The 12350-nt window shown below is 53.2% G+C and overlaps 1 protein-coding gene across 3 annotated transcripts in view; it reads left to right on the top strand.

Moving 5' to 3' along the window:
• The window catches only part of DISP3 (dispatched RND transporter family member 3), a 57470-nt gene extending 46076 nt beyond the window's left edge, over nt 1-11394 (top strand). For all 3 annotated transcript variants that reach the window (XM_029066702.2, XM_029066700.2, XM_029066698.2), the window contains exons 13-22: nt 676-812; nt 1411-1592; nt 1819-1949; nt 2077-2249; nt 3025-3151; nt 4444-4589; nt 5701-5860; nt 7152-7265; nt 8027-8193; nt 10107-11394. In XM_029066702.2, coding sequence (XP_028922535.1) covers nt 676-812; nt 1411-1592; nt 1819-1949; nt 2077-2249; nt 3025-3151; nt 4444-4589; nt 5701-5860; nt 7152-7265; nt 8027-8193; nt 10107-10469 — 1700 coding nt within the window. In that variant the 3' untranslated portion in view covers nt 10470-11394. The remainder of the gene's footprint in view (nt 1-675; nt 813-1410; nt 1593-1818; nt 1950-2076; nt 2250-3024; nt 3152-4443; nt 4590-5700; nt 5861-7151; nt 7266-8026; nt 8194-10106) is intronic.
• The last annotated feature ends 956 nt before the right edge of the window (nt 11395-12350 follow it).

Genomic DNA, 12350 nt, shown 5'->3' with positions numbered 1-12350 from the left:
ACTGACCCTGGCCAAAGCCAACTCCCCCCAAGGGCTGAGACACAGGATGGGAAAGGCAGAGGCCACACCCAGAGCAATGGGGAGACGAGCCTGGAACCTATCTTACTGGCTGGTTTTGATGGTATTTTTTAAGCTCTCACTATGGACTTAGATTTGCCAAGAGCCGTTCCGGGTAATCAGAGTCATGAGGACTGCTGAGCTTCTGCCTTCAACCAACACACAACTCAGTGTGCGGTGGGGTTGGCGACATTCACCTGCCCTGAGCTGCAGCCCCCATTCCTTGGGGCCGCTCCTGCCGATTCACCCCTCCTAGTCATTTCACAGTTTTGTGGGGGCAGGAGAAAGCAGTGTTTAAAACCCCAGATGGGTGGGCAGATGGCCATGGAGTTCTGATTTTATCCTAGAGATTCAAAGAGCCTGAACCTGCACCTGCCTCATCTTAGGAAGTCAGATCAGGGAAAAGACTCATTTGACTTGGCAGAAACTGAGTCATAGTTGGGGAGAAGGCCACAGACCAACTGCAGGGCAGAGTCTGAGGGAGAGGCAGGAGTTCTGATGGCTCTGAATCTCTTTTCTATTCCGCGGGACCTGCCCCATTGCATTGGTGTAGGTGATGGGCAGAGGGACATGAGCTCTTCCATCCTGTCCCTTAATGGTTGCTGTTGTGTCTCTTAGACCCTCAGGGTACCGTGTACATCTCTAAGGCCAAAGGTCAAGGCAGACCAGCCATTTACAGGTTCTCTCTCAACGCCAGCCTGCCCGCACCGTGGCAGACGGTGTCCCCGGGGGAAGGAGAGGTGCCCTCCTTTCAGGTGAGCCTCGGGGCTGGGTTGGTACACAGCCCCCGCCCCTCCCTCCTCCTCGGGGGCCAGGACCACGTGTCTGGCTCTGCAGAGACCAAACCCCGGCAACCACAGCCCGGTGGCCATTAGAGCTTTGGGGAGCCCCTTCCCTGGAATTTCACTGGGCACTCGGAGAGGGGGCTGGATCAGTGGATGATCTCCTGGGAAAGAAAGCAAGACTAGGGAGGGCAGGGTTGGAGTGGGGATTAGAGGATGAGACTGCTTTATCCAGTCCCAGATGTACCATTTCCGTACCCCTCCCACCTCCTTTCATTCATCCAATCGTACTTATTGAGCGCTTACTATGTGCACAGCACTGTACTAAGCATCTGGGAGAGTACAATATAACAATAAACAGGGAGATTCCCTGCCCACCAAGAGCTTACAGGCTAGAGGGCCCCGTAGCAGCTGGGAACCAGGGAGCCAGCCCAGCTGGGAAGGAGGGAAAGGGCGGCGGATAAAGCAAGGGAGACCAAAAGCTCGGGGAAGCAGATCGCGAGCCTCTCGGTCTCCGGCCGGGGCAGCCCCACAGAGTCACGTGTCTTGTTTTCATTAATCCACTGCTTAGGTGTATAGAGTGCCTTTCGCTAACTTCACCAAGAAGCTGACCGCTTGTGTGTCTACAGTAGGGCTGCTCCAGCAGACGAACCAGCGCCAGTGGATGATGACCTCGCTCTCCTGCGACACCAAGAGGGGCTGGAAGTTCGACTTCAGTTTCTATGTGGCGGCCAAGGAGCAGCAGCGAACCCGGTACGCCGTTTCTCGGTGGCTTTCCGCCAGCCTGGCAGATCAGCACTCGCCCTTCCCCGACCCAGCTCTCCACCGTTCTCCCAACCTGCCCTCCCTCCCTGGGAAATCGGTGGAATCTGCTTTCTTTTCTACTCCTAGTGGCAGAAGCTGAGCCCCCACCTGCCCACTCCCCTACCTGCAGAGCCCCACTGAGCTCACAGACACCCCACCACGGTTCCCTTTGCAGGAAGCTGTACTTTGCTCAATCCCACAAGCCTCCTTTCCACGGGCGGGTGTGCGTGGCACCCCCTGGCTGCCTGCTGAGCTCCAGCCCAGACGGACCCAATAAAGGCTTCCTCTATGTGCCCAGTGAGAAAGGTGATGGAGGTGGGAGTTGGAGGGGAAGGGGGAGGGAGGGGTGCAGGGGAGGATAGGGGAGCAGGGGGGTTCCAGGGGGCTGGGAGCCCCCAACAGTGCTCCTCCTTTTCCCTTCCTTCACCCACAGCCCCCAAAGTTCGACTGTCTGCCACCTACGGCTTCAACCCCTGTGTGAACACGGGCTGTGGGAAGCCAGCGGTGCGGCCACTGGTGGATACGGGTGCCATGGTCTTCGTGGTCTTCGGCATCCTTGGAGTCAATCGCACCTGGAGCTCAGACAACCACGTCATCGGAGACATGGTACATGAACTCTCCACCTGCAGAGGTGGGGCGCTCAGGCTCCCAGGAGGGCTTTGGCAGAGCCTTGGAAGGAGGTCATTTAACACCCACTCTAGCAGATAAATACCCAGAACCCACCAGCCTTCCTGGCCCAATGGTCTGTCTCTGTTTTCATTTCCTCCTAACCCCTAGATGGTAAAACAGATGAAACCATGGTTCTTGATGACCCACCTGCCACTTGTCCTGGGTGAACGAGCAGGGGGATATTTTCCAGGGGATTTTTCTCCTTCTCTGGGGCATTCTAGAGGATGTATCCAGCCCCTTAAATCCTTCTGGTATAAATACGGTATTTATCAATTCGTTTTTTTTTTAACGGTATTCGCTAAGTACTTACTATGTGCCGGACCCTGTTCTAAGGTAAGGGCTGGGGCGGATGCAAGGTAATCAATTTGGACACAGTCCATGTCCCACATGGGGCTCATAGTCTTAACTCCCATTTTACAAATGAGGTAACTGAGGATCAGAGAAGTTAAGCGACTTGCCCGAGGTCACACAGCAGACTAGTGGCAGAGCTATTAGAACTCAGGTCCCCTAACTCCCAGGGTCGTGTGCTTACTACTAGGCCATGCTGCTTCACGTCCCTCTTATACTTCTGCTCCCTTCTGGCCCTCCCTGGATCCTAGGCACAGTTGTCCCACCTGGAGCTCCCCCCAAGCCCTGCTCCTCCCAGCGGGTGGGTGCTTCTGGCAGGGCCTCATGTGATTGGCTTGGGCCGGTTTCTGTCTCCTTGTGAAAGGGCAGCGTTATCTACGATGACTCCTTTGACCTCTTCAAAGAGATTGGTCACCTCTGCCGCCTCTGCAAGGCCATTGCCAGCAATGAGGAGCTGGTGAAGCCTGGTGGAGCCCAGTGTCTGCCTTCAGGTAGGTAAGGGTGGAGTCCAAGGCTAATTGATTCTTTGGGACTGTGGGTAGGGAGGCAGCGGGAAGCTGGAGGTTCCTGTCAGTCTGTTGGTTAACAATATGGATGGAATCCCTGGGGGGGGACATGTGAAGATCACACCCAGTCCCTGGCCTCAGGGAGCTCCCAGTTTAATAGGAGAGGCAAGAGAGTCCCAGGCACAAGCCACATAGAGACACATCCAGATCCAGCATTGACAAGAGTGAGTTGAGAGCATGGAATGAGCCAGGCACTCGGGAGCTGTGCTGACACACTGGAAAGTGGATGGGGTGAATGATGGAAAACTTCCTGGAGGAGGCAGTTGAGTTGCGATTAATGGAGAGGAGGAATGGGGCCTGGCAGACAGAACCAGGGAGGCTGTCCCGAGTGCAAGAGTCAGATTGGAGAAAGAGAAAAGATCTCTAACTTCCCAAACTGCCCTTTCTCTGTAGGAATCTGCTCCCTAGGCCCTCATCTTCACCCTTGCTCTATTAATCGCTTCAGTTCAGCAGGAGCAATTAGCTTCCATCCAGTTCCTGCTGCTCCCTGCTAATGGGGGACAGGTTCCCAACTCACCCCATTGGCCCCATATTAACCAGGAGTTTCCCTCTCCTCCCCCCCCCCCCACACATAACCAGAGAAAAGAATGCATTGAGCTGCCCCTCCTCCTCCAACCCCCTGGGAGGAGGCAGAGGCTGAACAGGGAAATAGCCTCAGATGGTGACAAACAGCAGGAGTTATTTCATTCATTCATTCAATAATATTTATTGAGCGCTTACTATGTGCAGAGCACTGTACTAATCGCTTGGAAGGTACAAATCGGTAACAGATATAGACAGCCCCTGCCCTTTGACAGGCTTACAGTCTAATCGGGGGAGACAGACAAGAATAGGATCAAGGGGATGAACATCTCATTAAAACAACAGCGAATAAATAGAATCAAGGTGATGTACATCTCATTACAAAATAAATAGGGTAATGAAAACACATACAGTTGAGCGGACGAGTACAGTGCAGAGGGGATGGGAAAGGAGAGGGGGAGGAGCAGAGGAAAGGGGGGAAAATTATAATTATTGTTATTATTGCTATTGTTAGGAGGTGGGGATGGATGGGGAGGCACAGAGCCTGGGCAATTCCCACCCAGGATCCTCTCTTCTCTCTCTGCCTCCTGGCTCCTATGTCTCCGTCCTTGTCTCTCTCTCTCCCTGGCCCCCATGGCTCCTCTGCCCCGTCTCTCTCTCTCTCTCTCTCTGTCTCTCCCCTCTTCTCTCTCTAGGTTACAGCATCTCCTCCTTTCTGCAGATGTTGCACCCTGAATGCAAGAACATCCCCGAGCCCAACCTGCTCCCAGGGCAGCTGTCCCACGGGGCCGTGGGCGTGAAGGAGGGCAAAGTTCAGTGGATCTCCATGGCCTTTGAGTCGGTGAGCACGCCCCTCACCCCGAGGCTGATCCCTGAATTCCCTGGTGGAGCTGGCAGGTCAGCAGGGTGAGGTTCCCCGCTCCACATGCTAGCACAGAAACGCCAGGTCAGCCCATCCGGGGCCTGCCAGCTACTTTCCCACTCAAAGCTTGTTGTGGCTTTGAGGAGTCTAGCCAGTGATGAGAGGGGAGGCAAGCATCCTGTCACTGGTGAGAGGGAGAAAGGAGCCCAGGGGTGGTGAAAGGGGAGGACTGTGTCTCTTTATTGTTATTTTGTACTCTCCCAAGCACTTAGTACAGTGCTTTGCACACAATAAGTGCTCGATAAATACTTGATTGAATGAATGAGACAGGAACCCGGCAGGTAGTAGAAACAGAGGCAGGACCCCTATAGATGGTGAGAAGGGAGGGAGCTGTTCTTGGTGACCTTATTGGTTTCCTGGGGGAGCCCTGGTTTTTCAAAGTATATTGTCTTTTCCCACATTCAGACACCTGCAACTCTGCATCCAACCTAAGCCCCCCAGCCCTACCTCTGACCCCTTCCTCAGCCCCCACCCCTGCTTCTGACCCCATCTTCAGTCCCTCAGCCTTGTCTCTGACCTCAATCATATTTTTTGAGAACTTACTGTGTGCAGAGCACTGTACTAAGTACTTAGGAGAATACAAAACAGCAATATAACAGGGGACATTCTCTGCCCACAGTGAGTATACAGTCTAGAGGATGATCTTGCAGTTTAGCCATCCTCAACCCCCCGGCCCTGCTTCTGACCACATTCTCAGTCCCCCAGCATTACGTCTGACCCCATCCTTTGCCCTTTGGCTCCTTTGGTTCCTTCTGTTGGGCATCCTCGGTGGCCTTCCCAGCCCTACTGGACTACTGCAGCCTTACCTGAAAGGCCCAAGCCCAGCAATTTACAAACTCGATAGACATCCTCAGCCAACCTCTGCCTGGCCCTGGGCCCTGCGATGAGAGGCTGTCGGCAGGGCTGAGGGCCTGGAAACACTGGCATGCAGGCCATCCCCCGGGGGTGCAGAGGCACAGAGCTCTGGGCGGAGGCAGAGGGGATGGGTGTAGCCATCCCCTCAACTTCCCACCCTCCTCTTCACCTGCAGACCACCTACAAGGGGAAGTCTTCCTTCCAGACGTACGCTGACTACCTCAGGTGGGAGGGTTTCCTTCAGCAGCAGCTGCAGCTCTTTCCCGAGGGCTCGGTCCTGCGCCGAGGCTTCCAGACCTGTGAACACTGGAAGCAGATCTTCATGGAGATCATAGGTAGGTGTGTCCAGCCCGCAACTCCTGTCCCCGGTCCTCTGTGCTCAGCTCCAGCCCACAACCCGAAGGCCCTAACTTACCCCTTCACTACTGGTGTTTCACCTCCTCTCATTCAACTTCTGTTTCTGAGAAACATCCCAGGCTGGAATAGCTAAAATAACATAGAAGGTGCTCACTAAAGAGTCAATGGGCCAGCAGGAGAATAAACCTGTAGACTAGGAAAAATTGGATATGCTAGTAGTAGTAATAGTATTTATTAAATCCTTATTGTGTGCAGAGCACTGAACTGAATGTTGGGAAATAATACAGAGGTGGGAATTAGACATTGTCCCTGTCTCTCCGGGGTTCACAGTCAAGAGTGTAAGTGGGAGAAGGGACTGGAGACACACAGAAGTGATAAAACATTAAAACACAACCCAGATGAGTCACAAAATAAAAAAACATATCAGTAGGGTGCTGTGGCTAAGAGGAGCAGAATTTCAGGCTCAGAATCCCAGGCACACTGGCAATCACCAGTCTTCTCAGGGTTTTGCGAAGGCTTCATGCTGTGGTTCTTTTCCCCTTTGCTGGCGCGATGGTGGAAAGTGGGATGGGATGGAGTCTCCTTGATGGTGCGGAGGAGAGCCGGCGTGGCCGGCCGGCTGGTCGGGTGCGACTCTGAGAGCGCATGGCCGCAGCTCTTATCCCCCGTCCCCGAGCACACAGATTTCTGGGAGCAAGGCCACTCAGGAAGACGTGGCTCTGATGGTACCCTGGAAGGGGGAGTTGGGGCTTGATGGCAACTCATTCCTCACTCTGAGCCGCCCTACTGCTGCCACAATGATAATTCAGAGGCTCAATCTGGTCAATCAATTGTATTTATTGAACACTGAACTAAAGAGAGTACAATATAACAGAGTTGGTTGACATGTTCCCTACCCAAATGGAGCTTACGGTCTAGACGGGGAGACAGACATTAAAATTAATTATGGATATGTAGATAATTGCTGAGGGTGGACTGCTTTGATGTGAGGGACTCACCTTCTCTGAGCCACAGCTTGACACTGATCTGGGCCCTCTTCTGTAGAAGTAGCTAGACGTGGATCCAAACTCCCCAGTTCAGAGGTGCTAAATAAACAGTTGGCCAGTCTTGCTGGGTAACCTTGGGGAAGGCCGATAACTCTCTGTGTGCCTGTTACAAAATAGAGATAATTATAGGATTTGGGAGCAGCCCCGGTCCCCAGCAGTGCCTTGGAAAATGCCACAGTAACCAAACAGATGTGACGACGCCTCCCTTCATTTCTCATTCCAGGTGTGCAGAGTGCTCTGTATGGCCTGGTCCTCTCCCTGCTCATCTGTGTGGCTGCAGTTGCTGTCTTCACCACCCACATCCTGCTTCTGCTGCCAGTGCTGCTGAGCATCTTGGGTATCTGGGGGCAGTTTCAGCATCCGGGCGAAAGGAAGGCAGTAGTCATTTTTCTGAGTGGTGGGGGTGGGCGCAGAGGTCAAAAATCCTGGAATCCAGGGGCACCAGTCTTGTTTAACCTTGTTTAATCCGCAGTTGATGCTGGGTCAAGGTGAAATTTAGGGCTTGGAACCTTGGAGGGGTGTTGTCTTGAAGCAGGGCTTTTTAACTGGAGGAAAATACAGAGCTGGAGAAGGTAAAAATCACCTAGAATGTGTTCAGTAGACAGTCAATGTGCCAACAGAAGAGTGAACACGTAGACTAGGAAAAGCCAAGAGGAGGAAGGGATGTTTAAAGATCCATTCTCCCCCTGCAGCACGGGTATCCGAGGCCTCCAAGATGTGAGGACTTTCAGCCAGCCCGTGCCTCAGAGCTAGGCCTGGATGACTTCGTTTTGGCAGAAGAAGAGTCCTGTTTAGAAGGAAACTTCTGCCCCTTCTCTAGTCCGTGTATTCACTGCCTCTCTTCTGGCTCCACCTGGCTTCCTGAGGTGTCCACAGTGCCGAATGGTGCTGGCACCCACCTTCTCTCACCTATTTGGGGATCCAGGACACCCAGCAATGCCATCAGCTTGTTTTTCTCCAACTTGTAGAGGCCTTTCCACCTTCCTCTCTTCCCACAGGGTCCCTATCCACTGGAAGTTGGAGCTCCTTGGTGGGGTTGGAGGGGAAGTCTGTCTAGGCAGCCTATATTCTCTGCTCATCAACAAACTGTCTGCACAGGAATCGTCTGTCTTGTGGTGACCATCATGTACTGGTCCGGCTGGGAAATGGGGGCCGTGGAAGCCATTTCCCTCTCCATCCTGGTTGGCTCTTCAGTCGATTACTGCGTCCACCTGGTGGAGGGCTACCTGCTGGCTGGTGAGAATCTTCCCCTCCAACAGACAGAGGTGAGATGCTTATCCCCTCCCCATAAATGGGGAAAATATTTGGAAAAGGAAAGGAGGAGAGGGCAGGAGTGGGAGGGCTTCCCATATCAGAGTTACTTAAAAAAAATTTCCTATTCATCTTTCAGTGCCGGGCTAATGACCTGCCACTGGCCAAGTGGTTCTTCCCAGACTGGAGTAAAACTATAGTCAGTTGATCGTATTTATTGAGCACTTACTGTTTGCAGAGCACTGTACTAAGCACTGGGGAGAGTACAATATAACAGACACATTCCAGAAACTCCATTTATACTGGTAAAGGCTCTTATTTGGAGGTCATGACAATGGGACCTAACTGGAATGCGAGAGCAGTTAAAATCATTAGCTCTGGTTTGGGGGAATGATCTCAGGGGATGGGGAAATTGATGCTTTTAAATCCCAGCTGAGGTCCCGACTTAGGCTTGGCTCCTTCATGGCTCTTGATGGCAACCTTTGTGCTGCAGCCTAGAATCTGCGGGGGCCTTAGTGACGTTTTCACCTGCAGCTCAACTGCCGTCTGTAATTGTTGCTCAGTCTTAGTGGGGCCTTGGCTGGTTCAATAGCCCTTCCACTTAGCTCGCACTTCAGCTTAAATCGGTGCTTTACCAAAGCATGAGATTCTGTCATGATTTGAGGTGCAAAATAGATCTCACCAAATCAAACCCCTAGTGTGAAACAAAATCATCACAGAGTCCCTTGAAAGGGCTCTAGCAAAGAGCCCAAAGAATATGGCCTGCAGGGAAGCACAGTACATATAGTGAAAGTGGGGTGGGTCTTCCTCCCTTTCTAGACTTCAATCTCTTTCTGGGCGGGGAACGTATCAACCAACTCTGTTATATTGTATTCTCTCAAGCACTTAGTACAGTACTCTGCAGACTGTAAGTGCTAAATAAATGAAAAAATAGTCCCCCCAGAAAGGCAGCTCCAAATGCCTCTTTCCCCTTTATTTCCGGCTCTGAATAGCAGTCAGCCAAGTTCCACGCATCCATGGGTGCATGTCCATCCTCACCCTGCTATTGATCAAACAGTGATATTTGAGCACTTATTGTGTGCAGGTCACTGGACTGATCCTTTGGGAGAGTACAATCCAACAGAGTCAGTAGACAAGTTCCCTCCCTACAAAGAGTTTCCAATCTAGCTCCTTAAGCCCCCACCATATAAGAGGGAATCTTCTCCGTCCCTCTAGCTCTTTGGGTCCAAGATTTCACCCAAGCCTAGTTCTGGAGATTCTGGGCTCCCTCTCTGATCATCTTCATCACTGTGGTATTTATTAAGTGCTTACTAAGTGCTAAGCAGCAACGTCGCTCAGGGGAAAGAGCCTGGGATTCGGAGTCAGAGGTCATGGGTTTGATTACCGGCTCTGCCACTTGTCAGCTGTGTGACTGTGGGCAGGTCACTAAACTTCTCCGTGCCTCAGTTACCTTATCTGTAAAATGGGGATTAACTGTGAGCCTCACGTGGGACAACCTGATTACCCTGTATCTACCCCAGCGTTTAGAACCGTGCTCTGCACATAGTAAGCGCTTAACAAATACCAACATTATTATTATTACTATGCCCTGGAGTCAATACAAGATTATCAGATCCACATGGGGCTCACAGTCTAAGTAGGAGGGAGAACAGGTATTGAATCCCCATTGTGCTGATGAGGGAACTGAGGCACAGAGAAGTTAAGTGACTTGCCCAAAGCCACACAGCAGTAGGTGGCAGACCCAGGATTAGTACCCAGGTCCTTTGATAGTCCTTAGGGTTTCCCCTGGGCATCCCAAGGGTCATAAGTCCTCACCCCTTTGGCTTCCTAGGTTCTAAACCCTCCCTTTGGCCCTATGGATTCCAGTTCCTTCTTTGTGCTCCCATATGCATCCGCTCCCTTCTCATTCTCTTTTCCCCCTTGCCAGGACCCAAGCTCCTGCCGTCAGTGGCGGACTCTGGAGGCCATCCGGCACGTGGGGGTGGCCATTGTCTCAAGTGCGGTCACCACCGTCATTGCCACGGTGCCCCTCTTCTTCTGCATCATCGCCCCCTTCGCCAAGTTTGGGAAGATCGTGGCCCTCAACACGGGCGTCTCCATCGTGTACACGCTGACGGTCAGCACGGCCCTGCTAGGCCTCATGGGGCCTGCCACCTTCACCCGCACCAGGACTTCCTTCCTCAAGGCCCTGGGGGCGGTTCTGTTGACTGGAGTCCTGGGACTGGTGATCGGCCTGGCCTTCCTGCAGAGTGGCTTCAAAATCCCCCTCCCCAGTGGGACCACCCTATAGTCCTGGGCCTCTGACCGCTTCTTTTTTTTTTTTTTAAAATGAGGGAAATTTTTTGTAAACTGTTCCGAGGGATGAGGGTATGTGGTGGAGAGAGAAAAGAGTCTAATTTCAACTCTGGGGCCCTTTGTTTTTCAGCTGGGCTCAAATGGTATTTATTGATCGAGCTGGGATCACTCTCTCCGGCCCACTTGCGGGACGGGCCTGTTGAGGACGAACAAAGCTGGTGAACTCAGAGCTTCTTGCTGGGGAAAGGGGCTTGGTCCGGGGGCCTGTAGGAGGCCTTGCCAGCCATGGACTTGTTGATCTCCCCCAGCAGGTGGGATTAAAAGGAGCCCCAGGCTAGGTTTACTGGAGGGGGGGGGCAGGGGCAAGCTGCGTCTCAAGCACATACTCGGTTTCCCATCCTCCCCTCCAGAGCACAGAGGGGTCAAGGGCAGATTGAGGACTGATCAGCACAGGGTGGACTGGGCTCCGCCGACTTTCCTAGGCCCTCATCCCCATCTGCCCAGCAGCCGTGAGGTGAGCAGCTTGTCTTGCACAGAGGGGAAATACCCCTCCCCTTCTCCTGCCTCCGTGAAGAGGGGCAGAGGGTCCCCCGGACCTTGGCACCCGTGAGCCTCAGGCTTCTGCCAATGGGCTGGTACTCCCTTGCCTCATCTCTGCTCCTTTCCCGATCTCATCTCGACATGTGTTCGTCTCCCCGGCCCGGCCCTCGCAAACCTCCCGGTGTCTCTCCCTCTCGGTCCTCGTGCCCCGGCTCTCCCTGCGGCCAGGTGTCCCTGGGCCAAGCCCGGGGCAGCTCCCTCAGAGGCCGGGAAGGCAAGGGGCGTGGGGTGGGAGGGAGCAGCCTTCGTCAAAGGAGTGGAGTGGACGCCCCTGCCAGCTCGGAGCAGATGGTTTCTATTAAAGTGAAATGAAACTGCAAAGCGAGGCCATTAACAAGTACATTTTAAGCATCACTGGTTCCATCATATTCTTAAAATTGAAATAACTCAGTGTGCGTGGCACTCGCCTGCACAGCTGGGCCCCAGTGGAAGGGGAGGGATGGAGCCAGGCACCAGAAGGTATATGCGGGCCTGGGGGGTGGGGCCAGGGACCCCAGAACCTTGCTCTCTGGGTGCCAATGGCAGGCAGAGACCCCCAGAGGGGCAGTTGTTCTCTTTCACAGTGCAGGAGGGTCTATGGTCCCTCTTTCAGACCCTTGGGTGGTGGGCCCTGCCCCACCACCTTCTCCCCACTTCCCAGAAGCTCAAAGGAGCATCTTGCCCCTCCTTGGGGCTCTTCCTGGCCGGAAACAGCCAGGAGGAGGGGCAGGAGAGACTGGACCGACCGTGCTGAAGAAGGAACAGTCTAGCTAAACATCAGAGGAATGGGATCGCTGTCCTTTTCTTCTCAACTCCAAGCCCCCAACTTCCCCACTCTCTGAATACTTTCTGAGGCCCCTTGGGGCCTATTCCAACACAGCATGGGTAGCGGAAAAAAAACAGAGCAGGCCCAGCCCGTGCCCTCAAAAAGCTTAATTTCTTCTCACGAACCACAAGAACAAGAGCAAGAGAGTGTGGATGTGGAGAGTGAGGTTGGGGGTTGGTTGGGGGAGGAGGAGAGGGAAGCAAAGAGCACCAACACGTGGGACAACCTGATCACCCTGTATCTACCCCAGCACCTAGAACAGTGCTCTGCACATAGTAAGCGCTTAAATACCAAAAAAAAAAACCCGTCCTGCTCAACCACCTCCCATGCATCCCATCCCAGGCTCTATCCTGGGTGCAGAGAATGGGTAGACAAGAGAGCTAAGGAGACGGCCCAATGATGGCTTCTTTCAGGGAAGAGTGAAGCCAAGGGCACGAGCATTAATCAGTCCAATCATACTTATTGAGTGCT

This window comes from Ornithorhynchus anatinus, chromosome 5 (assembly GCF_004115215.2).
Source record: "Ornithorhynchus anatinus isolate Pmale09 chromosome 5, mOrnAna1.pri.v4, whole genome shotgun sequence".
NCBI lineage: Eukaryota > Metazoa > Chordata > Mammalia > Monotremata > Ornithorhynchidae > Ornithorhynchus > Ornithorhynchus anatinus.
Note: the sequence above shows the minus strand (reverse complement) of the source record. Positions and strands in the feature narration are given on the sequence as shown.